This window comes from Camarhynchus parvulus, chromosome 4 (genome assembly GCF_901933205.1).
Source record: "Camarhynchus parvulus chromosome 4, STF_HiC, whole genome shotgun sequence".
NCBI classification, from domain to species: Eukaryota; Metazoa; Chordata; class Aves; order Passeriformes; family Thraupidae; genus Camarhynchus; species Camarhynchus parvulus.
The window spans coordinates 11,346,488-11,374,160 of NC_044574.1; the positions used below are offsets into that span (position 1 = coordinate 11,346,488).

The window sequence follows — 27,673 nt, forward strand, 5'->3', positions numbered from 1 at the left end:
AGTATAGCAGTCATCACAGTGAAGAATCATCTTTAAATTGCTTACCTTATCTTTCAGCAAGGTTTTTAGGTAGCATAATGTTAACATCGTTTTGTAGCTTTCAAAATGACCTCACTTACATCCAGTGAATTCACAGTGTGGGCAGAACAGGACCTTCTCTTCCCTCCTCAGTGTCTGCAACATGCCCAGCCTTGCTGTTGATGCAGAGTAGAGAAGGAGATTGAGTTAAGCTGCCTGAATATGGCCAAACTGTCACAAAGGGAATTAGGAATCACTTACTAGCACACTGTAAAACACCCAGACTTCCTATGTAAACAAGGCCAACTCTAGTAAAAAAAAAAAAGGAATGAGTGTTGCTTTTACTAGTAAGTTTGGCCATTCCTTCCTTTAATAGCCCAGTGATGCATTATTAACATAGCTGGATATTTTAAGCTGATCCATTACTGAAAAAAGGAAAAGGAAATTATGTTCTTGGCCTTGTAAAGCACAGCTTCACCCATATTCTCTCATACCTCAAGATGAATATCTTTCATTTTCCCTGCTCATAGTTTTCAATTTCCCTTCTTTTGTTTCACTAATCAGAGAAGGTAACGCTTCAGTTAAGGCAAATTAATATTCCAGTAGCTGAGAAGAAAGATTAATCAGCACAGGATTTCTTACTGGTTCATTTTTTCTGCCTTTAGGTTTGGGAAGAGCTCTAGGTTTTAAAGCTTTGAGGAAAGCTGTTAGCAAAGTCCCAACAATAGTGCAGGCAAAATGTAGCATCACATCTACATAGTAAAGTGTGACCATAAACTTCTGACACTGGTGTATTCCCCTGGTGTTTAGACCCTTCAAATACTTGTAGATATTACCATATTTTACCTTAGTCATCATTTGGCTGAGCTTAGATATACTTAGGCCTTTTAGTGTTTCCTCATAAATCAAACTGCAACCCATGATTACTTTCGTTGCTTTTCTCTGAAGCTTTGCCAGTTTGATGACTGGGACCAAGGTTTTATTCCAAATTTGAGGACAGAACTTAAGTCATTGCTGCTTCTAGGGTCAGTCCCAAATCTAGAGCCTGTGGTGCTTAAGAAGGGTATGGTGAAAGCTTCTAAGATGCAGGGACAGCAGCAGGAAATAGGTTACACTGGGGACAGACTGCCATTCTCAGAGAGAGTTCAGACCAAAGGGAAAATGTTCCCTTCTACCAGAATTATTTTTGCATGTACATAAAGCATTGATGGAGTAAGAAACTGCTAATGTGGAAATCAGTTTGTTAGTCCTTGAGATGAGGCATATGTGGAAGAAAATTAAAAGCAGAGAAGTTCTCTAATTGAATGGATGTGGAAATAAATGAGCTTATGCTTTCCCCATCTCAGTCACTTTGTCCCTGGGCTGGAAGCTCTCATCTGCTTTTGGACCAGGCAGCACCAAATGAGACCTTCTGTGAGGAGGAAAAAATGGTGGTGTTATAAAACAAAACCGAGGTATAAGAGAGAGAAAATGAGTGTATGCAAAGAATGAAGGTGGTGTCATCTGGGCACAGGCAGAGGAGCACAGTGCACAGCTAATTAATTCTGGCTTGGATAGCTGCATGTGAATGGGAAGCTCACTAAGCCTGAGGGCAAAGCAAAAGGATAAATGGCAAAGTACAGCATTGGAGAGGGAAGGGGGAATTGCACAGCTTATGCTGAGATGGGTGGCAGCTTCATTAGGAGGGGAAGATGTAGGAAATGTTTGGCACTCTGGAGGAAGGGGGTCGTTTAGGGCTTCCTGAGTTTTCCTACACTGACCTTCAGTAGTGGAACAGATCTAATGAGACCACAGCAGTTTCTCATAATACATGGTGTAAATTACCTCAGGAAAAGAAAAATGGTGAAAACATAATCCTTTTAAAGTTTTATGTAATTTTCAATGGTTTTGGAAAATTTGCAAGGTAGCTTTACCTGCAAGGGAATATAGGCTTTCTCATTTTCTGAGTAAGAACTACAGTTTGCCACTGCTTTCTCCTGAGTGAGGAGATGTCTTAAGTCTTACCCACAACGTAGAAAGTAAAATAAAATAAAATATTTCACATCCAGACTTCTTTTTCAGCCTACAGACATGTTCCTTGCTGTGGGAAGTTGCTAAAGTTAAACTTACTTGCACTTGTCCACTGGCTTAGCAGGAAAATATTCTAAAAAAACAATGCAGAGAGAAGTTACTTTTTATTTCTGAGCCAAATAGAATTAAATTCTGTCAGTGAGAGATTGTTTCTAGAATACATTGTCAGATGTTGCTCATTTTCATGTGAAAAATTATCTCCTTTGCTAAATATGCATGGTGTATTTGTTCCATGCTATGAGCAGTGCTTATGGTGTGTTGCTGTCATTTGTCAAATGAAAAGTGAAGCCTCAGTTCCAAGATCTTAGTCACTGTTGTTCTGAGTATGTGGAATCTCAAGGGAAAAAAACAAGTCCTGTTTAAAAAAACCAAGTCTGTCCTTTCTTAAGAAACAAGAACCCATGATAACCATTTAAAGTAATTATATATAATGACTTCTTACAAACAATTTCTTTAGTTTTCTTGAGTAAATTGCATTAGAAAGATGAAGTCATTGTTAATAAATGGAAAGTGAAATTTTGCTTCCAAATTCATTCACATATTTACCTATTCTGCCTTTTCAGTGTGGATGCAAATAATTGCTAGGGAATTGTTATCCTACCTCCTTCCAATTCTTTATGTTGGATTTCTTCCCTTTTTCTCAATCTCTTTAATTTTTTTTTAATATTAAAGCATGAAAACATCAAATAGGAGCATATTTCTTGACATTTAAAAACCCCCTACTTTATCCAGCCTGAACTTCTGACTAGAGTCTCTCGCATTTTGGATTTCAGAATTTAGCAGTATGCTCTCTCCTTTGTTACAAGGTTGCTATTAGTGGACCAGTGTGGTGTCCAGTGCTCTCATTAAAGATCAAGGCAAAACAAATTGCAATTACATTGTTATCAATCTCTTTAAAGTCCTGGAATAACTTGAATTTGTCTCAGTGTGCTCTGTCATCAGGCACCCTGGATAAACATACTTTCTCCCAAAAACCATACTTTCTGTTCAGTTAGAACTATATTGAAAAGACTACTTTTTTTCAAAAGTCACTACTGCCATCAATAATTTCATTTCCCAGCTACTCTGAGCTCATTTGATTTCGATGCAGTCTTTTCCAGAAACAATTTTGGAATTTAAATGCAAACCCTAATGCATCATTTTGTGGTGTGTTTTAAAACTTAGGGCAGAAATATTCCTGTGCAGAGACAAGCTTAATGATATCTTTTGTATTTTCATTTTCAAGAGGCATTTGTCCCCTGAAGAGTTCCAGGAAGTCTTCAAAATGAGTATTGAGGAATTTGATCGTCTGGCACTTTGGAAGCGGAATGACCTGAAGAAAAAGGCCCTGCTTTTCTAAACCCTCCCGGATAAAATATATGCTTAATCAAAACAAAAATAGTCTTGCCAGAACTATCACATGCACTTGCTGTTGAACCATTGTCCAGCTTCATTGTGTTAGTATGTGTCGGGGAAACAAGACAGATTAGATGGTAATGTGTTAGGATACAGAGAATTTGCTAATCTTGCATTTCCAGCTGGTTTTGTCAGTAACTCCTGGTCCTACCCAGTTTGCAATGTGCAAAAAAAAAAAAATCTAGCTTTAAATTTATTGTTGCTTGCATTTGTTGCTTGATGCAAATGGAAATTCTGAAAGGAAGAGAAAAAAGTGTAGCTGTACACAGGAAATGCATCCAACATTTTATTCCATTCAGTTTTATAATGCAATTTTTACAAAACCAAGTAAGTAATTATTATAGAAATTTGCCAGCAGGGGATCAGATGCTGTTAAAAATATGGTAAAAGCCAAAGAAAAGCATATCCGCAAGCAATTACTGCAATTGTTTATCTGTGGTACTTTTTAAGAATGAAAGCAGGAATATGGAAGCACCTTAATTCTACTTCTTATATTTAAACACAGTGTACTCTTTAAAAGATCATATTTGTCTAGAAGGTAACTAGCTATCTTTAATTATAACACCAGAGATTTTATTTTATTAAGAATATATTGAGACATAAAACGGTTATAGTTACTAAAATGTATACAGACCTACTACGATTTAGTTCCATTCATCAGGAAAACTGAAGCCTTATACAAAACTGGTTGAAGAGTGTATTGTGCCAGTTGACTGTGTTTTCCTGTTAGCCTGGGGTGTTTGAAGAATGTTTTTTTTACATTTCATGCTGATGAAATACCATGTAATCTTAATTACTATGTAGATAGATATATCTATCTATAAAAGAATTATTTTCATTAATATATGTCCTAAGTGAAGGCATTCTTACTTTCTCAACTTTCCATCTTTACACAGTAAGCCATGAGAACTGTGATGGCATTTGGTAATGGAAATGGAACAGTTCAGCATAAAATGTAACAAAAAAAAAAGCTTGGTGTGCTCTATCAGTAATACAGACAATTAGAATCAAATCCATAGAACCCTCATGCATTTCTATTTGCATGTTTCTGTACAAGTCAATTTGAAAAAAACAAAAACAAACTATGTGATACTGGTGCAGTACCTTGAAATTATCTTAAATAACAAGCAAAGCTAACAAAATCTAAGCATTTGATATAAGTGTTAGACCTTAATATCTCTTCCAGCTGAAAGACTGTATTAAATTCAATAGTTTCATTTGGTCGGAGGTATGGTTGCTGACAAAGAATGTTTTAAAGTGAGTTGCTAGTTTTTTGTGATACTAAATGAGCATTACAAAAAGTACATTTTTCAGCCATGTGTCAGTATTCTGCATTTTTACTGCCTTGGATGTTTGTACTCACCTCCTAGTTCACTATGTCTTTTCGCATTTCCTTAAGGTAACTGGTTAATATATGCACTACAACACACTATTTCAACTGACCCAGCGTTGGAAAAGTCATAGCATTGAACATGCCTTCTCCCAACTAACTTTCAGAGTCCATGCTGTTGGAAATAAATATTTTCTCATCACCTAAATGTTTTGTCTGATTATAACAATGTTTAAAAAGAATCATTAAAACAAAGACATAACTGAATGACTGTGCTAATGTGTGTATAATTTTTTAGATCATATTGCTGCTCTGGATAGGGTCTTCCTGATATATTAATGTAAATAATATCTAATTTGCATTAAATTTTCTCACTGAGGAGAGCATTGAGGGTATCTCTGAATGTCAAATTACTGTAAAGTTGGTCTTGATTTGAACAATCAAGCAGCTGTCACCATCTTACTAAGCAGAAGTTGCTTCACTGGTGTTGTACAGAACCACCAGCCTGTGTAGGGAACCATTAATCATTTTCAAATTAGAGCTCCCAATCACATGTAGAGTACATCTATAATGCTCTCCAACCTCAGAGTAGCTTGTTGCATTATTTTGTGAAAACTGGCAACCCATTGAAATAGGCCAATCCAAAATGTGAGCAGCAGGGTCCATTGCAACTACCAAAAACTAAATCCAGGAGAACAACTGGTTGGAGAACTATTATGAGGAAGTTTGACGTTGGCAATGACCACTCTTCTCATCCACGCATTTTTGGGACATCATATGGATTACAGGCATCTTCTCAGTGATTAAGAAAATCTCAGGTTGATCAAAGAAATACATGTATCAGTGCAGATCAGGTTCACTATGGATTTTCATAAATAATTTGAAAATTTCTTAACCACAACAGCTTTTGTACTGCTGTAGGATTCAACCTCTGCTGTAAGGAAAAAGTGCATTACTGAGCACCATGTGCAATCAACTGCTCTACTGTTTGATGCACCAGCAGATGTGTGGTTGATGACAAGTGAGGATGGTGAGCTTATATGAGCTGTTTGACCCATTTACACTGTTTTGAGACAGTTCATCTCTTAAAATTCAAGTTAAAAGTGTCTCTTGAAGGTCCTTGTCCTACCTGAGCTAAATCACAACTCTTGCTTTACATACCCCCATCTAGAGTTTTTAGCTCATGAGCATCAGTTGTTATCATAATGCCTAACTCTACTAGGAGTTGTACCCCTTCTTCCTTCTATATTTGCAGACAAAGTCCTTTATCATTCTGTGCTTCCTTTTATGGTCAGTGAAGAGAAAAAAACTTCATTCACATCCTAATGTTCAAAATGCAAATGAATTGCCCCATCATATTCCTGTCCATTGAATATAAAGAGAGGCAATGCCTCTGTAGAAGTACACATTGCAGGGTACCTAATCTTGGATGAAATTAATTCTATTAATTAATTAATAAAATTAATTGAAGGAAATAAGGCAGTTTTTACCAATTGGTAGAGTACCAGTCTTAGAACCACTGGCAGTTCCTAGACCACATTATCAAATCATTCTCCAGCAATCAGGAAAGTACTTTGAGTTGCACAGATCTCACAAAACTCCCTAACACAGTAAATTTTTGTGCTCATTATACTATTCACTAAACAGGCCTGCATTCAATGCCAAACACGCAAAAATCTTTTAGAAGACAGTCAGTTTATCAACTTACGTTCCTACTACCAGCCAAAACAAAAAAGGAATTTTGGCTTCCATACACAAAACCTTTGCTGACTTTAGATGAACAAGTACTCTTGTGTGTCCTTATTTCATTTCCATGAAGTTTGAAATGGTCTGTTCCGTGCAAAGGTGGCACAGCTCGGTGAGCTGTTCATTTTTTCACGTAATACATGCCAGTGTATCACCCAGTATTTAAAGCATCTACTGTCATATGGTGCAGTGACCGATTCAGTTGTGCTCTCCAGCCTAACTAAATTCACATTTACAGTATGATATTGTGTGCTGGATTTGGCACCAGCTAAATGAACCAGTGTAAAGGGTCATAAAGTGAGTAGCATTGTAATTTACTTCACTGCTAAGTTGTCTGTGCATCAGCTAAACTCCATAAACCATAGTATACCGGAGAATACAAGATTCCTGTTTCTAAAATCTTATCATGTTTTCCCTGTTTTAAAATTGCAAATTGGAATTTCAGGCATGTTGTTTTCTTTCAGGAACTTTGAGTGTCTAATTAAATGTGGATAGACTGACATGTGGGTAGTAAATATTCAGGTTTATTTTAATAGGGTTCCATATGCTAATCTTATGTAGGATTATGAAATGGAACAGGCATTCAGAGTAATGAGATAAGACTTTGCCAGAATGTTCCATCTGATAGTGTGGTCTGGTGTTGGCAGTAAAAAACGGAGTCTCAACAAATCATAGGCTGTTTTTTAGATAATGCTCTTTAGAGTTACTAAGTTACTGTTCTATAGTCTTGTTTTCAAGGACATGCTGCCTTTCAGCATTTTTGTAAGTATGGATATGGATATGTAGCTCAAAAGGATCAATATAGCCCTTGGAGAAACTTATTTTGATATGTATACAAGAAGCAGGGGAATTCTGTCAGAGACTTCGTTTTCATTCTTGGATCTGAGCTCTATGTCTCAGCTGCTCATGTCAGCCCTATGTATGACCTAATTCTCACCTCATGTATTTTAAAGAAGACATATCTCAAACTCAGCAATGAAAGAGACAGCATTGCATCATCACAGTCTTTGAGACAAAGGAATAAGTGGGGTTTTGTGGTTGCTGAAGGAATATCTTACCAACAATTCCAGCTAGGAAACCAGGCATGCCAGGTTACCATTATAGCTGTCTGAGAAGGCTGGACATTTTTGTCTGACCTTCTGCTATTTCTTTTCCTCATGGTTCAGGGGAGAACTCTGAAACCTATAATTGCAGAAACAAGAAAATACATAGTTGTGAGATAGGGTTATTAGATTCCAGGTACTCTGAGGCAAGGATAATTTTACATGGGCAAAAAAGATATGGTTCAGACCAAGAGAGATGCCTGGTCTTACATCCCACATTGTGATTTTGAGAAGCCATCTATTTGACATTTCCCATGTGTGACTAAGACCAAATTATTTTACTAACCTTTTCACATATCTGCAAGAAAATGCTGTTCTGTTATTTGCAGATGAGCTGGATGAGATCCCAGGCACTTCTGTCTGGCACTCAACTCTGGTGCATAAGCTTCAGAGTGTTCTTATATTCATATTCTCCTGCCCCTTTGATTTGTGTGTGAGAAAAAGGACAGGATCATTTTATAAGCTTCCTAAGACCTCAACTGACCTTTGACCAATGTGATTACTTGATAGGTCACAGTTGTGGCTACCATTTTTCATATATCTTGAGTATCTCAAAGCAAAAAGATGGCTGTTACTAATTTTAGAATGACAGATGTGACTCTCTTGTACATGTAAATTTATACTGAGGCTTGCATCCCCTCATCATATCCAAGCTGCCTCTGAGGTATGGGTAAATCCTTAAAGGCTCATACAAGGTGCTGGCTCAGGCTTTGTATCCCTTCTCACTTCTTCTAGTCTGTGAAAAGCTGTGTTAGAAAAGGTGGTACTCAGTCAAAGTACGTGGCCATGAAAAGCAGGATCTCAGTAGTTTAACTCTCAGGTGATGAAGCACCCTCAGCAAATTGCAGTTTGTTGTGTTATTGCAGCAGCTTGTTACTCCCTCCTCACAACCACCATCTCTGTGAGTTACAGCTCAGAGAAGTTAGTTCTAAATGCTGCTACTTTTCATTATTTAGGACATTTCCTTCCTTCCCCTCGGTATTTGACATCTGTGCCCACAGGAAAGTCGGTAGGTTCCAGGTTTGTAATGCTTGGACAGACATCTGCAGCACCCAGGCTGTTGGGACCAGCCCATCCTTCCTGCCAGTCTGGACAAGCAGCAGCTCCAGAGGCATCAGGAGGAAACCAAAACCAGGCAAAAGCATCGTGTCCCACACAGGTAAATGTATCCCAATTTGGACATTAGTGTCCCAGCTATTATGTGATTTGCCTTTTGCTACAAGTCTGGATTCTGTTGATTTCTGGTTTTCAATCTGGTTACATTTGTGTCATGGATGATTCGCTGTTGATCTGTTTTTTCCATTTGCTATCATACCTTCTTTTATTACATCCTCTGCCTTGTCTCTCCACTAAAAATTGCAATATGTTTTATTTCTTTTGAGATTAAAATCTTGCTTTGCCAGTGATAGTTCTGCAAATTTCTCTCAGCCCATTGTACCTTGTGTTCAGGAATGGTCTGACAGGATAAAGGCTTCCTATTTGCCTTGTTATGTCAAGAATTATATTTTTTTTTTTTTTTTTTTGGCGGGGGGGGGGGGAAGAAGAAAACTGAGAATACCTTTGACTTTTTTTATTACAAATCTACATTATGCTGATGCCTTGCTTGACCTAACTTCACTCTTGCAAATTGCTGGGGTTTTTTTCCATTCAAGTGGACATGATTCTGAACTCTGACATGAGTTCATTGTTATTCCTACTGCTATAAATTTTTTTCTATTAACTGATAATTAAGAAAGCACCATGATTGATAGCAAATTAAACAACTGAGGTTGTTAATGGTCTGTCTGAACTTCCTTTCAGTGCTCTGACCTGGAATAATTCATTTGAGGAACAGGGTTAAAAACCTTCATGTCACTTGACAATTTTGCTAGTCAGACTTTAAAAAAAAACAACTCTCAACTTATGGATGTGGAGCATAAACACTTTGAGTTCCCCATTTTTTCCCAATTTTATACTAGACATTTTTCATCTGACAATTAGTTTTTGAAGGATGGAAGTGCCAGGAGGACTGTATGAGTTGTTGTATAAGGATCAAATTATTCAAATTGCATTTCTTTGTCTTAATCCCTTTTTTCAGTATGATAACTGATTACTTTTATAGTGCAATAAAAATAATATAATAATCAAAAATACTGAAATAATTTACTCCATTTTAAATGGCACAGGAGACAAATACAGAATAGAAGCTAAAATTTATCTTTCAATAAGATTCCAGTTTTGGCCCAATGTTGCTTGAATTCAAAGAAAGCAGGGGCAAGGAAGCAAGAAATCTTCCCCTATTGTATTCAACTTTAATAAGTTTAATTCAACTTTAATTGTATTCAACTTTAATTCAACTTTAAAATTTAAATTCATAAGAAGTAAAATTACAAGAATAAGATTTTTTTTTTCAAGTTAGTAATACCCAAAGGCAGAGCTACTTTTCAGCGATTCTGAGGGTTTAATATGCACTTAATAAAAGGATGTTAGCATAGTATTTTGAAAATGTCAGTAACTAAATGCTAATCCCACTGAAATCACTGGCGTCCGTACCTGCACCAGAGCGCAAAGGTCAGGTTATACAGAATTTCTTCCAAAACTGAAATCACAAGGAAGGATTGTTTGCCTATGTTTAGTTCAAACAGAAGAATATAAGTGGAAAGTAACTATTTTTACCTGCACAATAAGATTCTGTAAAATGTATATTCTCCTTTTTTTATTTTGTATTTTCTCATCTTTTATTTTGTCTTGATTCAAAATCATGAACCTAATTTAAGATATTTACATCTCTGTGAATTTACTTGCAGATAGTTTTGTTACACAGAGATCTACCTGTGTGGAGAGTAAGGAGAAGCCTGTGCATTGTAGAAAAGCAGCACAATCCCTGCTCTTGAAGTTTCTATAATGCACACTTTTTCAAATTTGCTTTGTGCACAAGGGTGAATGGCATTTCTGCTGTATAAGTCCTTTTGGGACATATATGGACTCAGCACTATAAGATCCCTGAAACAAATTTTTCAAGTGTGTCTGAAATATAATTACTTTTTTCCCCAGTGAACCTGGAGATTATGTGGGACCCAAGAAGAAATAACTCATGATATGCTTTTAAAAAAATCAAGAAGATGCTATTAGGTTCTTAATAACAATAGATTCTGCTGTAACAGGATCACAGTATATGATAAGATGATAAGCAAGGGCAAAAGACCCTATCTTTATTAAGAGCTTCTTTTCTATTTGTAAAATACATTTTTTCCTAGTCTGTAAATGCTTTGAGTGTCTGAGACAACTTCAGAAACAGTGATGTTTTCCTTACTGAAAAATTATGGTTTCAAAGTAACAGAAGAAGATTTCTGTTCTAAAAAGGCGTAACTTGCCTCCTGCTTTTGAAATCCTGCCATCAATATGTTTTACTGAAGAGAGTGGCAATTGCTGCAGTGTCACTCCATCTCTTGACAGCCCAGATTGCACAGGATTTTTGCCTGTTTTCACTCTTCCCTGAGACCATCCATTCCCCCCGGCGACACAATATGAGGGCAGGAGTGTGGACACATCAGGAGCAGCTGCTGCTTGCTCCAGGGAGCCTGACCTGCCCTGCCTGACACACCAGTGTCACAGGGCAGTGTGGGGTCTCACATGAAATCAACATTTTGCCAATTCTAGGCTGTTTTTTTGGTCTGCTCAACCCCCCTTCCAAAGAAAAAAAAAAAAAAAAAACAATCCAAAGAGGCAAATTATTTTACAGTCTGATACAAGGTATCAAGAACATACAGGCTTTTCCCCACAGCTTTGATTTCACATTAGGTACTGAAAATAAAGAACATAATCTTGTACAGGCACCTTGAAAGGTCTTACTGAAAAGTATTGAGCAGACTTTCAGGGAAAACCAGTCATCACTTAGAGCATCCAATAGGTTTTCTCACACTTGTTTTCTCAATAGGATGTTGCTGAGTTTTTGGGGCCTCTTAAACTAGTGAGTTGTCGGGTTATGGACTCAGTCCAAGGCAGATTTGAAGTGGAATTGAGTGTATCTTTAAAAACTGACCTGTACTTCTAAATGCCTAAAGTACTGTTTTCCTGCCTTTTTACATTACTTGAGCCAAATCCAAATTGCTTGGAGTACCTTACAAGACATAAATCACAACAAATGGTTGGAGATTTTTTTCCTCATGCCTGTGTTTCTCAGATTTCATCCAATGTTGATTTTCCAAGGGAAAAAAAAACCCTTAAAATATGCATAAATAACTCTTTTAAGCACATCCTAAAGATAATAAATATGGTCTGTCATTGTCATGACTTCTCTGTTTCAACACACTACAGATTATCTGATGGTTAAAGTCCCAGTTTTGTAAACAAGTCTATTTGGATACCTTACTGCTGGGACTACTTGATTGTTTTATTTTTCTTTTCTCTGATTATTTTCTTTTCTTTTGTGATAACCAGTGCTAAGAAGATTATAGGAAGATTGGGGATCCCTATGACTAAGCTTCACCAAGTCCTGCCTAAAGCTTGTGAAGATTATTTCTACAGTAATGAAGTTACGCTTGATAGAGTAGAACTTTATAATGAATTATTGAGAATAAAGACAGTTTGAAACGCTGCATGAATATTTGGTCTTAAAGCTAAAAAGTGCTTTTTCAAGCTGGAGGACATGTATTTCAAATAGGGACATTTACACAGATTTGCTTTCTGCTGCTTTGTGTTAAAAGATGATTAGTTTAAGAAGTTTATTGGGTGCAAAGTATGACGTACAGTTACTGTGGACCTCAGATTTCCTATTAATGATGTGACTTCAGTTTCCCTGCAAGCAATTCCTTAAGAATCACTTGATTTATTTTGATGATGTTGTGTTCTAGGTGAATTATATGCTGTTCTTTTTAATTCTATAAAATAGAATTTGTATTTAAGTAGTGTCATTAAAGATTCATGGGGAAGAAATTCAATGAATCACTAAGTCGTATTTTGCACCTCAAGTAGCTTATAGAATGCATATGTAGAAATGAAAAAGTGGGGGAGCAATGCCATTTTGAACTGTAGCATTGTGAAAACTAAAAATTCAAATAAGAAAAAAGTCCTTTTGAGGCCCTTCAGCCTGAGAAAGGGCTTGTCCATGAGGAACAGCTTGTGTTGTCTGATGATTTTCTTTATGATAGATGGTTCATTATTTAGTCCCTATGGAGTTACCACCACAAGACATGAAGTCTTTACCACTCTCTCCAACAGCCTAAGGACAAACCCTTAAGTTACCTCACTTTCATATCTGACAGAGGGCACAAAGTGCTTATTTTCTTGCTGGTCTTGTGATGACTTTCTCTGATCTGTGTTTCTCTACTGATCAGCTTCCTAACTTCTTCAGGACATTTCTGTGGAAGAAATACTGAAGTGTTGCTAGAGCCAAGCACCCTGTTTAGAGACCACAGAGTGTCTTAGGGCAGGCAGAGGCTGAAGCGTTACTTAATGTGATGTGTGTATTAAAATTAAAAAAAAAAAACAACAGTAAAACTAGAGTCAGTAAAGCCAGCAAATAATGGAAGTGCTCACTGCAAACATACAAATCACTGGTACTGCATGTGCCACAGCAGCCAAGGGCTGTGCTTTTACAGCAAAGTACTGGATTGTTCTCCCTAGAGATCATATTTTACAGGTCATGATACAAATTAAATAGCTCAGAGAGCAATAGCTGCAAGCAATTGAACCATGGAGAAGAGGAGCTGTGGTTTAATTTTTTCAAGACCAGGTAAGCACTTTACTATTGCCTGAAAAATCACTACTTCTAAGTACTCCAAGGCTCCTCCCTGCCAACTCTCAACAAGCAGAACACAAAAAGGCAGGTAGGAGCAGGCTGCTGCTGTAATAGCTCATCCAGTAGGCAGGTCCTTCCCTGCCCATACCCAAAGGCATACAAGAAAGAGAACAGCTGAAAGTGAGATTTTAGGCTAAGAAATACTTGTCGAAAAGGTTGGGCTGTGAATTCAGCTCTCCTGTTTTGGGCTACAGAGATCTCATGCATATCCTAGGTGGCCACACAGTGTACATGCTGACTAAATAGAATTTTCCCCAGTCAAACCTGTTACCTTTGGTATGACCTTCTTGGAATGACTGAGGATGATGAAACAGGACAGAAGAGCACATTAAACCTGGCCAGAAAAACCCAAATTTTATTAATCAAAATATAAGGTGCTTAACAAGTTGCATACTCTATTGTACAAAGTAAGCTACAAGCTTGTACAGAATTATGCACTTGCATGTCCAATGCTCCCCAAATACTTCTCACAGGAGCACAATCATGCATCTAGCTGAAGTTAAAGGAGTTCTGACACCCAGCTGGACTAAAGACAGAGTTGCCTTAACTGATGTTCTTCCTTTAGTGACATTCTCCTGCGACCTCAGATTTCAGTTTCTGTATGGACAGGGAGGAAAAGAAATATATATAAATATAGAATAATAAATATATATATATATGTACTTATATATATAAATATATATATTTGGATATCTCAAAGTTGGAACATGTTTACTCTTGCCCCTATGTAAGTTTGCCCAGGTTCAGCAATTTTGTTACAAACTGAAGCCTGCAGGTTTAATCATTATAAACCTTAGTCTCACCTTGATTTAGATCTGGTTTGTATCAAGCTAAACTAAGATGGTGGAGCCAGGTGTTAAATCCATGTTGGGTTTGTGCATGATTTTACACCATTTCAACAAAAGAACTTAAATTTTAGATAAATGCAGAAATGCTGGTTATGCCCCAAATCCATGTTATGCCTCCACTGCTCAGTGCTCAAGTCACAGCATCTCCTGGGCAGGATGGGGCAGGGCATGGGCTGCACTGAGGCTCCCACTGTGATATCTCAGTATTCCAGTTTTTACTCAGGGAACAAGCCTCCGGCTCCTGGGAGGCTTTACTCTGGGGCAAGAAGCCCAGGTTTGATCTGCCAGCATCTTCCTCGCAAGGAGCACCTCGGCTCACCTGCCCCTGCCCGGGGGCTGCTGCGCACGCCTGCCCCATCCTGCCCCTGCTCAGGGGCTGCTGCTCACACCTGCCCCATCGTGCCCGCACCCGGGGGCTGCTGCGCACACCTGCCCCATCCTGCCCCTGCTCAGGGGCTGCTGCGCACACCTGCCCCATCCTGCCCGAACCCCGGGGCTGCTGCGCACACCTGCCCCATCCTGCCCGAACCCGGGGGCTGCTGCGCACACGTGCCCCATCCTGCCCCTGCTCAGGGGCTGCTGCGCACACCTGCCCCATCCTGCCCGCACGCAGGGGCTGCTGCGCACACCTGCGCCATCCTGCCCCGCACCCGGGGTTGATGCGCACACCTGCGCCATCCTGCCCCATCCTGCCCGCACCCGGGGCTGCTACACCCCCCCCGCCTTTGTTCCGCTGGCTCCGCCTCGGCGCTGTCCCCTCCCCGCGGGGCGGGCCCGGTCCCGGGGGCGGTGGGAGCGGGCTGCTGCTCCCGCCCCGCTCGTCCCCTCCCCGCTGTCCCCTCCCCGCTGTCCCCTGCCGGCGCGGCGCTGGCTGCGCTCCGCGGCAGAGCGGGGCTGCGGGAGGAGCCGCGGGAGGAGCCGCGCTCGGCCGCTTTGTGCCGGCAGCCGCCGCAGGACGGCCGCAAAGGTAGGAGGGCTCCGGCCCCGCTGGCTGCCGCCCGCCCCGGGCAGCATCCCTGCCGAGCTCCGCGGGCGGAGAGGGAGCGCGGCAGGGAAGAAGAGGGAGGGGAAGAGCTTGATTCAGAAATGGGCTTTTTCAACCGCTGCTCCGCTGCTGCTCCCGGCAGCCCCGTGCTAGGAAAGCTGTGGGTTTACTGGGGAAAAAAAAAGCTGAAAAAAAATAGGAAAAAAAAAAGTCTCGCTCGTTTTCTTGGCCGGGAGCAGCACATGGAAATAGCTGGAGGGAACCCGGTTATCGGGCGGTGGCGGCCCCTGCCCGGGCTGTGGAAGGGCAGGAGCCCGGCCGAGAGCCCCCGGAACGCAGCCTCTGTCCGCCATCCCGAAACTCGCATCCCTTCCCGGGAAAGGCACCGGCCCCGCAGCCGCGCTGCTGCTTTGTACCGCTGCGAGCTTCCTTATTTTCTGCCCTGTGGGGTGGGCAGAGGTGGTCTCCCCGCAGGCTTGGCCATTTGATCTGTTTCATCACAGCCGAGAGATTGCATCATGTTACAGTCCTGGAGTCAGTCAGGGCACAGGCGAACAGAACCATCTTTCCAGATCCATCCCCTCGGCTTCCCGGGCCGACCCCCTCCTTGATTTCCTGTTGAGCTGAGGAGCAGCCTGCCATTGGAGGCTGGGGGGGACCGGTCACAGCGACGTGGTTCGATTTCTTCCACTGAGAGGTTTTTTTGGAAACTCGAGTTTGTCGGTCCTACGCGCGCTGTGTGTCTTGTGTGGAGGGCTTAGAGGAAACTTGCCAAAGATTTAGGCGGTAGGAAAATAATGGGCGGCAAAAGAGCCAGATAAACTGCCAAAACCGGGAGTCGCTCCATAAGCTAAAAGCTCTGGAGTGGCAGGAGGTGAGTGGGTTCAGGCAGGCATCCCTCGGCAACCCAGGCATTCACCTGCCCTAAAGGATAGTGCAGCTGAAAAAGTGCACACTCTGAAAGGCAAGACAGGGCACATGGGAGAAACAGAGAAGTATTTAGCTCATTTCCTCTCTGGATCCTTTATGATCATTTTGATGCAAACACTTGGTGTGCCTGTGCCTGTTCTGTTTATTGTATTACTGAAGTTTGCGGCTGAGGTCCAACTATGAAATGATAAATCTCAAAACCAGAGAGATCCAGTTAAATCATGTACTTCAGTCTAGGGCTTCTTAAGGCAACAGATTCTGCTGTTCTTTGTGCAGCTCTTTGTTTTGTTCCATATGGAAAAAAATGTCATGGCACGGCTTGGCTCAGTTCTCAGAGGTATCCATAACAATTAATGATTATTCCATAACTAGTGTCTCGCCCTTGCAGGTGCTCTGCTACTGTTTGCTCCAAGTGTTACAAGGCCACTCTTTTCCTTTCATGAAAATAATAGTGTTGTGAACCTTTTTTTTGTGTGCCTTTCTGAGAATGGTCGGTGCAGGGCACAAGGGAGCAGCCTGGCAGCCAGATGGATCAATCCTTCAGTGCTCTCGGATATGGGCACTTGGTGCCTTTCCGTCATCCCTTATGCCTCCTGGTGGTTTCCATGGGAAGAACTGCACAATTACTTTCTTGTTTTGAACAAACCATTTTTTCCTTTTAGAACTGGTGTAAAAGAAGAGCAAATGCTACATTAGAGCAAGAGGGAGAGCATCCTGTCTTTCTGGGGCTATAGGGCCCCACATGGGTTTAAGAAGAATTTGAAATGGATTTGAAAAAGAAGGATCTACAGTTTTCTTTGTGTGTCAGCCAGTGATTGCAGTGACAAGCCGGCAAACAGAACAATGAGCAGATACTCACTGCCTTTGGTGATATGTGGCACTGTTTGGTGTTCCCTAGGAAATTTGTCATCAGAAGTCAAAGTGTTATGTTGTGTTCCTGTGGCTTGAGTAGATTTTTAGATGAAGGGATTTGGAAGGTCTGTGGGCTTGAAACTGAAGTATTGAACCAGTGCCAGCGAGGACAGGGTATAATGCAAGACTTCAATAGATCAACCTAGATCACACATTTTTAAAATTTTACAGTCTTTGTGAAGGATGATTTTCCTTTTTCTCTCCTGAAGTTCTCAGAGTTGAAGAGATACTGTCTGAGACATAAAACCCAAAAGCAAATATTGAAGTCTCAGTGGGACAGGGTGTATTTGGTACATGTATGACGAATTGTGCTATTCCTTTCAGTGGTGCAAAGACAACTTGCTGCAAGACCAGGGATTGTATTGCCCTGCTGCTTGCTGCAGTCTCCCTTGTGACATTGCCTCAGGACAAAGAGCCAGTGGTTCAGGGCTGGTTGATGCTATCTGGAGTCGATTGATTTAATTTCCATGCATTTTCAAAAGTTTTGTGTCTGATAGGTCATTCAGGGGGAGTGTGGTATCCAGGAGCCAGCCTGGTTAACTGCTTTGTTCAAAGCTGTGCTCTTTGTTTCCTGAGGAGGGGTCGAGGAGGAAGAGGAGGAGGAAGGATGTACTTTTTATTCATTTGCAGATCTCCAGCTGAGGTGGGAGGGTGGGATGCAAGGACTTGCACCTCCAAACTCCTGTACAGCTTAGTCTACTGTGTGCTATTACGGGTTAGTCATAGTAAAGCATACTGTGGCAATTTTCCAAAAAAATTATGTGTCCCTTCCAGCTGTGCAGTTCAGCTGGTTTCAGGTGTGAATGACACCTAGCTACTGGTATGGTTCTGACTTCCCTGACTCATCACTTCATTGACAAATAGTGTTTCATCTGGTACAGAAACTGTCTGTCTGGACTGGGCAGGTGACTGGGTTACACACTCAGTATGTACTATTACAGATCAATGTACTTCTAATGTAAAGTATTCTTAGGCTCAATGACTTAATAGTCAAACCCAACAAGATTAATAGAAATGTGGAAGTCAGCCCGAGGACTGCAGGTACTGTGAACTCTGAGCTTTTAGTGAAGGACTGAAAAAAACAGATCTTGAATCTACTCCTCTATCTGTAAGGGTTGTCTAGGAGGAATTAGTTTTCCTACTATGAGGCACCCCAGGGTGACCTTAGAGCAGTTTAAGTTTTCAAGACCATACCGGACGGCTTTCTGGGGAGTGTCTGCATGAAGCCATCCCAGAGCAGTCCATCAGCACAGAATGAGCAGGTAGGAAGGCATGTGGCTGCAATGGCAGTGACCCTGAGCTCAGAGTGCAGGGGTTGCACCAGCACAGGAGTCTCACTGCACCAACCTGTCCATGCACACATGAAGGTCTGCCTTTTGTAGTGCATCACTGCTCTAAAACACTATGTGTAGATTCAATTGCTCTTACTCTACTAGATGATCTTTAAGGTCTCTCCAAACCCAAACTGTTCTCTGAGACTCTGTGATCAGAAGTTAACTCTTGACTCTCCAGGTCATAAAAGACATGCTGCTGTGAGTAATGGTAATGAACAGTATTGCAGGAACATAACTTGGATTTATGCAGTGGGGGATATCTCATAGCAGGTAACTGTCTTTTGGGACATAATCTCTATTTTCCAGAGATATGGCAAGTAATTAAAACCTGAATGGCAACACTGCCATCAGTTTCCCCTTTGCCATCATAGCAAAAAGTCAGCAATGGCTCAGTGTGCATAGAAAGGTTTGACTGCCAAAGGTGCTGAGCACCCTTAACACAGCAATGTCCAAATGAACTGCTGGTGGTTACCTCTCCAGGTATGCCTTGGAGAATACAGGAGTCTGTGGAAAGGATAAATCAATATCTCTTTTATGTTTTGCCAGTGTTCATCAAGAAATCTAGGAAAGAAACTCCTAAGAGGATTTTTAAAATCATTTGGATCTTGTATAGATACTGCTCTTTACATGTATTGGTATTTTAAAAATTGATTGTGTATGTTTGGCAGTAAAAGGAGCAAACTGATAGACCTGTCTTTTCTAAATCTCTTTCCTAAACTGGAACAGGAAAAAAAATCAATGTATTATTCCTTTTATGGTGACATAGTGGTGGGATTTTTTTAACTATCTAGGGGATGCCTGCTGCCAAGATCTCTCTGCCATTATGTAGTTTTGAGTTGAGTGATAAAGACTATCTTTCTCTAAGACAGATGTTGGTAATGGCCTTACTGTGCCAAAATCTTTGTGAGTACAAAATGCTGTATAAGAATATTTCCATCCGTTAATAGTGAGTGCCAGAAAAGACTACACAAGTGGTTTCAAATTTAATCTGTAATGTAGCTGATGTCTCAAAGATAGCAACATCTTACCCCCAAGAAATACAACACTGTATGTGAGGTAATTGCTATGAGTTACACTGAATATATATTATTCATTAGGGGACTGTCATTATATCATGCTTGTGAATTCCCCAGAGTCTTTTATCAGTGTCCTCATGACATCTCGACATCATCTATGGAAAAGATGATTTTGGTGTCCCACTTGAGTGGCTGATGCTCTGGCTTGCTAGTAGCCGCTTCCAGTGAGCATGCTTGCCTTGTTAATTTAAAATGAATAGACTTTGGGAAAGGAGCTTAGTTCATATAGTCACATCATCAGAGATAGTGCTCCTTCACAGGGAATATGTAGTGGTATGTTATCTCAGTTTTGCAGAAGAGCAAATAGTAAAAGCTCTTTTATGTGCAGCTTTCATGCTAAACTGCTCTGCTCTGTCTTCAAAGTATAAAGTCTCAATATTTGTCCAGTTGCTGTGGATAGATTTTTTTTTTTTTTTGGTCCATTAAAGGATCTTTAAGTATGTACTGGAAACTTATCTGGTCTCTCATCAGTTACACATGCTTATGGCATTCCTGTTAGAAACTGGAAGAGAGGAGAAGCCAAGGTAAGGACAGCATTTCCCTGTTATTAGCAATTAGCAGATCCAGATTTTATTTTCCTGTACCATTTTTTGCCAGGAGCAGCTGCAAAGGGAGAATTACACCGTGACCTTCACAGCACTTCCTAGTGCCATCATCAATCAGATCTGGCAGGAGCTTTATCACATCTATCAGTGTGGCTCATAAGCCACATGCTGTCTAGTCTGGGGGGAAAAACAAACAAACAATGGGAGCTACTGTAGGGGTTTGTTTAAAATAAAACAACCAGGAGTGAGTTTTTCCCATATGTGCCAGCTTTGTAGGCTGATTTCTGGTTTTGCCGTGTGCCGTTGGGCTGATTAATAAAAGATGATGGTTGTAAAGCAGTGGAAGAGATTTTCACTGCATTTCAATGGCACTGGCAACTCATTCACAAATATGTAAATTGCAGCTTCAGCAATTTCTCAGGCAATGCTCTTCAGTCCCATTCTAACCCTCAGCATTATTTCTACAAAGGAATTTATGCAGTTAGATTAATTCAGGTGTTTCCTACACAGGTAAATATTACAGAATAAATAAGTGTTTTCAGACTTCTCTGATTCTTATATGAAATAATGAAGCTTTCTCAGATTAAGTGGTTTGCTGGTTTTTTTTTGTTTTGGTGGGATCATGTGTGCCTTTGCAGGCTACTCTAGGTCTCTTCCCCAGGCAAATTCATAATGTAGCAGCCAAGGTCAGCTGATCAGCTACAGCATCTCCCTTTTCAGCATGCAAAACACTATTAACACCCTGTAAGTGGCTGGTTTGTTTTCTGGTTGGTTGGTTGGTTTTCCCTATTTACCTTGGTCTGATTATGGAGTTTTACTAAAATTTAAAACATTTTGTGTTCTTACATTTTTTCATTGTTACACCAAGTTCATTGCCATTTTCAAATGCTCTCCATTGCTCTCCTTTTCTTACTGTCTGCAATAGATAAAACCTTCTTGCTTTCCTTCCCTGTGCTCAGTTCAGTGACAGTTTGACAGGTTGTCACCTCGTGCCTGACTTGCTTGCAGGCACAGTCCTTGCTGACAGGGAGATGGGAGAGGAAGAAGCAATGGGGACAGGCAGAATTGCTACTGTATGTGTAATTCTAGCTGCCTTCATGGTGATATGTTTGTGTGTGTATGTGATATATACAAATGAAGATTTACATGTATATAGATAAATAAAGAGTGTGTATATGTGTAGGTGATATGTTAGAGCTGCCTTTGTCACACAGGTTTTTTGAGAAAAATGGCTGATGGCTAATGGATAAATAAATGTACTGTTAGACTTCTGAGGAAAAGATTAAGGCCTTGAGCTTCAAACTGCTAATGTTGATGGCCAACAGCAGGGTGTGATCTGTAATTTCTGTTGTTTTTAACCAGCCAGTTCTTGGCAGAAGCCATCTTGGTACCAGATCTAGGCAAGGAAGTTTGAAATGCCATATGAAATGAGCAGGTGCAAGGAAAATGCACATAAAATGTGAAATACACTTAGCAAAAGGTTATCTATTCTGTCAGGAAAAAAGAAATCACGTGAACTGGATAGCTGGTTATGGAAATAATTACTTTTGTGTTTTTCCTCAGTGTGTGCTGTGTCATTTTGACAGGTTTTATAGCCCCAGCTGCTGCACTGGGCACGGCAGTGGCTGCAGTGCTCGGTCCCTGCCCACAGACAGCAAACCTGAGGGGCAAGGAGCCTGCCCAAAACTGTACTGCCTCTTCTCCATCTTCTGGTTCCAGCAGCCAGGCCCCATGCACAAACACTTGGGAGGGAGGTTTGAGGAGTCCAAAGCCATGAGCAGCCCCATTTCAGCAGCAGGATGAGGAGGAGAGGGAGAGCTGCCAGCAGGAATTGGTCTGAGATGCTCAGTCCTGTGCCACTGTTTGGGAGCTCCTGCTTCAGGAGGATGCAGCAAACCAGGTCAGGCCAAACAAAAAGACATGGTTTTAACCCTGAAAACAAGGTGGGCAGTAATGAGGAAGTGATAAAATGGCAGGGGTTAAAATAGGAGATAATGCAAAAGGCAGAGGGATGAGTTAAGGAGCAGGGATTCCAGCAGGGCTGCTCAATGTCACCAAGGCAGTGGTGGTTGGGGCTGAGCTGCACAGGGACCACTCTGATGCTGTGCTGCTGCTGCATCTTAGCACAGATCAAACAGAAATTGCCCCTTGGAGAGTGGGATTTATTTATGTTATGCAGCTCATGCTAGGGAATGGAGTGAAATACTGGATTTGTCACTGCTGTAAGAGATCAGGCTGAAGAAAGTAAATATCTGAAAGTTTTAGGAAGCTCAGTGATTCTAAGCTCTGTTAATACACAGCATTATCAAAAGAATACCTTTTGGAAAATGAAAAGATCTGGTTCTTGGAAGGGGGGGAAAAGTATTCAGGGTGAAGAGCTCTGAGAATATACAGAATTCCTCTTCTTGCCTGAGCCCTGTGTCTGCACCATGTGTTTGTCATTACCATGAACAGCTGAGAGTCTCCTTAGAGGGGGAATGATGGGTGCATGGTGGGTCCTTCAGGAAGAACCAGGAGAGCTGAGAGGAGACAAGGGGCTAGGTCAGGCCACAGCATTTTGTTTTGAGCTTAACAGGAATGAAATCCACCCTGAAGAGTCTTGGGGAAAATTCTGGATGAGGGCCAGCATGAATAATGCTGAGTGCAGATGGGTGGGACCCCACCTGGTTACAAAAACAATCCCATTTCCAAGGTTAGCTATTTCTGCTGAAAAAGGGGATATTTAACAAGTAAGGTTTCACTTAAAAGGAAAAAAAAAACAGTTGAGACCTTAAAAAAACAAACCCAAATCAAAAAATCTAAAAGTCTCTCACTTCAGAAATTAATGAAAACAAGCCCCCAAACATGCAGACAGCTGAAAGCACACACCAAAAACCTCAGATAAACAAAACAAGTGTCCTCTGGGGAAAGGAAGAGTTGTTCCCTCTCTGGGAAAATTTGTCTGTTCCTGTGGCTTGTGAACTTTTCATCTTCTCTGGGACTTTCTGCTGTCCTTGGTTTGCTTTTTTCAGCTTCTTGGTCTTCTTTCCCTGGAGCCTAGAAAAGTGTTTATGCAAGCACTAGACTTTAAGTAAATGAATGACGAGTGCTGTTCCTCAGGGCTTGGTTTTGGGACCAGGCTTGTTTAACTTTTTGTCAGTGACAAGGGCAGTGGGATTGAGTGCAGCTCAGCATGCATTATCCTCTACCCCTGCAGCTTGTGGCCACCAAGACACCTTTCCCCTTGTGACAGCCACATCCTGAGCCTTATTGCAGAGCTAATCTGGAGCAAACTGTATTCAACAAGCCCCAAAAATGCAACAAGTTAATTTTAGTCTGACTCAAGTTTCCATTAGTCTCCACTTGACTACTGTTCCTGTCTGTCTGCAGTGACTGAGCCTCACAGCCTCTCAACACAGCAATTTCCTTCACATCCCTTTGGATCTTCCTCTTTATTGTTGTTTGCAAAACACTGAGTCTCGATTTTGCATATGTGGAAAATCTTGCTGAGAGCTGTCCCCCCTTTGACCTCATTATTTTCAGATCTCTCATTTTTCTGTCTTCTTGCTTATAGTCCAACTATGTAACTTTTAAAAGTGGTCTGAGTGTAAAAAAGAAGTTGTAGTGAAGGCTTGTCTGTGAACAGTAGCTCTCTCTCCAACCCAAGGGCAAGTAAATGTGTGTGGAAAGCCCAAATGACTGACTATCCTAAAGAAATGACTAAAATACTGATTGGATTCAGAGGAAAGCAAAAGTTGCCTTGAAGAGGTATGATGTTTGGGGATTTCTATACTTCTTCAATCCTTTTTAAATCCTTCAAGAAATTTTTTTTTTCTACCACAATAACATCTTTTAAAGCATTATGGAACTGGCTCTGCTGTCCTTGCATTTGGGATTCCAGTCTGGTTGATGCTCAGCACACCCACAGGCTCTAGGATATAAGTGCAAGCTCAGATTGCCCTGAAGTTTATTGTACTTTATGGGAGCAAAGGGTGAAATTCATCTTCAGGATTTGGGGTCATTTGGGCTGGGTTTCCTGACATACCAGCTCTTACAAGAAACCCAGCTGTTCTGGGGTTTTCTACCAGCTTTAAAGAAAACCAAATAAAGAAAAAGTACTCTGGCAAATAGGGATCAAAGCTTAGCTTGGTTTGAGTGTGTTTCAAGTAGTCTCAGTCTTTGCGTTGACACCAGTTAAGTTCTTCTGCTTCAGGGAGGTAGCTTGGCAGCAGCATTTGTGAGCGAGTCCAGGCCTTTCCCTGCACATTGCTGTAGGGAAGGGCTGTTTCCTGCTAAGGTCTCAGTGTTTCCCTCTGTGAGATAGGATCTAAACAACCCAGAGCAAACCTACATGTAAATAATGTGAAAATAAAGATGCATGAAATGATGCTGCTTTCCAAGGTGTGATTGTGGAGCAGTTCATGGCCAGGAGGCAGCACTTGGATGGCCCATCCTCAGCCAGGAACAAAGGAGACAGCACAGCAGGGATGTGCCCTTTCCCAAGCTGTAGTTTGAGCCATGTGGAGAGAGCAAAAGAAGCAGTTGGGCCCTTCTAGCAGTTGTCATCAGTGACTTATAAAGCACTTGGTACCTTAGAGCAGCTCTTTATATGTTAATAACTCATTAAAATCTAATGACTTCATGGAATTGGACAAGCAGTAGGAACTGGAAATGGCAGATGTTCAGGATGCAAAGGGAAGGGAGAGAAGCATGTAAGAATCCTTTAGCATCTTTTCCATTTATTTGTGTTGCCACCCCTGCTTTTTAAGTTTTCTTTTTAACTCTTGCAGTGCTAATGAGTTTAGGAACACTCCTAAATTCTGGGATAAACAAGCTTTTATCTACTTTACCTGGAAACCTTTCTGACATTATGCCAGGTGTTACATCCCTAAGACCTTTTGCCACAGCACCTTTGAACTGTGCTTTGCAGGGGTTACCTCACCTGCCCTTGTGCCAAGCAGCCTGCAGCAAACATCTCACCTGCTGTTTTACACTGTTTGCATGAGTGGTGCCACTCAATGCTCTGCTCTTTGCTATTGAAATTGCAGCCTGTGCCCTTCTCCCAGTGAGCCTGCAGAGAAAAGCTGTGCAGGTTTTCTCACTGACTTGGGACATGCTGAGACCCTCCACGTGTACCTGCACTTCTCTTTGATTGCCTTCACCAGGGTCAGCTGTAAGAGCTGACCAGCCTAGATCACTTCAGTTCATGGCAAGATAATCCTTCCTCTATTCAGTTCAGCTGCATGCACAACAAAAAGTATGTGTATAGTTCCAGAGGGCTCTTACCAGCTCTGGGAGGGGTGGAACGAGGCATGGTTCTTTGTGTACCATAGCACTTCACAGGGCTGTTTTGTTATAATCAGTAATAAAGAGCATTTTTGTATAGTTCAGTAATATAAAAGTAATATCGAGCAACTGCCCCTTGTGATGAGAGTTGCCAGGGTGTAACTACATAAAAGCAGACAAAGGGCATGGCAGGAAGGTTTTTGCTTGGATTGAAGAAATTTTTATTAGAGGCATAATTCTCCAAAATTGTAGTTGTTGGACCATCTGAAGTAAGCCTGCCTAGGAAAATGTTTAACTCCTTTTGCCACTGTTTCTTTATTAAAGTGAGAATTTCTTCCTAGTGAGATTTTTGTAAGGAGGAAACTTCACATACACCAGTGGAAGTCATCCAAAGCAGAAGGGGAAAATGCCATTTCAAACTGTTAAGTACAGAATTGATAAAGGCCACCTGGGAAAATAAATGTTCATTGGTTGCTGATTTCACATGTAAAGTACATTTTCTTCTGGAATTATTATTTATACCGTAGTAAACCCAATACAGAATTAAATAATTTTATTCCGTTTTTAATTTGGCGTTATAATCAGCTGATGTCTCTTCCTTCCTGTTCTTCAGAATTAACATTCTTGTCTACAATAACTCTTTGTCTGCCTGTAGGGCAGGTGAATTTTTGTCACTGACTAATACCAGAAAGATCAGGGACTTGGGACCCCAATACCGGGACTGCTGGGAAACACTGAACACCAGCAGAGAGGTCTTTGAGGGGAGAGAATTGAGAATTTTCATTGTCTGCTGCCATTATCTTGTTTTACATTCTGCTTGTCTGCCAGCTTGTTACTAGTAAGAAAGATTACTAGGATCTGGGCTTTTGAAAATCCCATTATTTTCCTTTCTTTATCTGATCACACCATGGAATTATGTCACTGAATTAAAATTCTGACAGTGGTAGACTTTGTGTCCTGAATGATTAAACATTTTGTCAGCATGAAGTTGCATGGTTTGTAATTTAAGGATCAGAGGGCTACATCCCTTCTGCTCAGTGTGAGGGCAAGAAATAGCATTACTAACCTAGCAAAACTGTAAAATATGTATTAAGATTAGCAAGTGGATTCGTTTGGCTAGTTTCCTGTTGCCCTAGCTTCGTTATCTTCCAGAGGGTTTTCTCCTACCTTCTTCATACCTGCATCCATTCTCAGAATCTCTCAAAGCAAGAAATGTGTGTTCTGGATAGAAAATGTGCCACTGCTCTGTTGCCATATAGTTATTATAGGATTTTTACTTGTTAGGTCACACTGGTGTCATTTTCCAGATTAAAAATAGTCGCTTCTGAAGGGAAGATTTAGAATGGTGTATTGATTGTGACTCATAGCTGCTTTTTCAAATGATCATCTATCAGCATCTGCTCATACAGGGCACTTAGCAACATAGAATGACCTTAATCTAGCTGCAAGTCCAAAGATGACAATATATCTGCTGGACTTGAAAAACATTAAACTGGTTTGTCTGCACACTTCCCTTGAAAATACCCCACCCCAAAACAGCCATATTAGTTATTGTTTGTGCTTATGTTTGTTCTTAAGCAGCGGTCTGCCCCACACTGAAGATATTTTGGGTCCACGTCTGAATGGTACCCTATCCTCTATATATGACTTTTGCCATCCTTTTTTTTAGCCTTGCCTTACTCTTTGATTGAGTACCTGTGTCTGCTGTTAATTTTCATTTGTGATGAGTTTTGGATAGGGTCAGCATCCTGACAAATTGCTTTAGAAGACAAATGGTGAGCAAGTGTCCCCATTGTAAGAAATGAGCCCAAGGTGCTCTATCATGGAGATTTTCAGTCCCTCAATACAGAATGTTGCTGATGGGAACTTGTTTGGGTCTCCTTTCTTATCAGAAGACCATGGGTAGAAGTTATGTAGGGGATTTCGTTTTGAATTACTTTCAGATTACTTTCAGATCACTTTCAATCCCTCAAAGACAGAATGCAACTTGACATGTGCAACCAAAGGCAAAGTGAAACAGAAGACGACCAACTTGGACATGGATTAAAGATATGAATGACTGCAAATAGTAATAAGATTTGTGAAATAAGATGGTTATCTAAATCAGTTGTAAAAGAGCAGTAGTGGGATCCAGAGGGGTACTAAAGGGATATTTAACTGCATTATTCAGTGTACTCTGGGGCTGGAACTAAATTGCTACAGCTGAACTGGTGTTGGTAGGTTAGGAAAAGCAAAGGTACTGAGTGCAGTGCAAGCCCTGCTTATCTGTGGGACTTGTGGGAATAGGCTTGCTGTTTGTTAAAACCATTTTCACTATGTTTGTGGTGGCCTGTCACA

General features: G+C 40.9%; 2 protein-coding genes across 3 annotated transcripts in view; both read left to right on the plus strand.

Annotated features, from left to right (window-relative positions):
- The window catches only part of ABLIM2 (actin binding LIM protein family member 2), a 112,040-nt gene extending 106,960 nt beyond the window's left edge, over window positions 1-5,080 (plus strand). The window contains exon 22 of the mRNA XM_030947423.1: window positions 3,314-5,080. Within this exon, the coding sequence (XP_030803283.1) occupies window positions 3,314-3,427 (114 nt within the window). The 3' untranslated portion in view covers window positions 3,428-5,080. The remainder of the gene's footprint in view (window positions 1-3,313) is intronic.
- A 10,035-nt stretch (window positions 5,081-15,115) lies between these two features.
- The window catches only part of AFAP1 (actin filament associated protein 1), a 111,528-nt gene continuing 98,970 nt past the window's right edge, over window positions 15,116-27,673 (plus strand). For both annotated transcript variants that reach the window (XM_030948375.1, XM_030948376.1), the window contains exon 1: window positions 15,116-15,256. The gene's annotated coding sequence lies outside the window, so the exon portion shown is untranslated. The remainder of the gene's footprint in view (window positions 15,257-27,673) is intronic.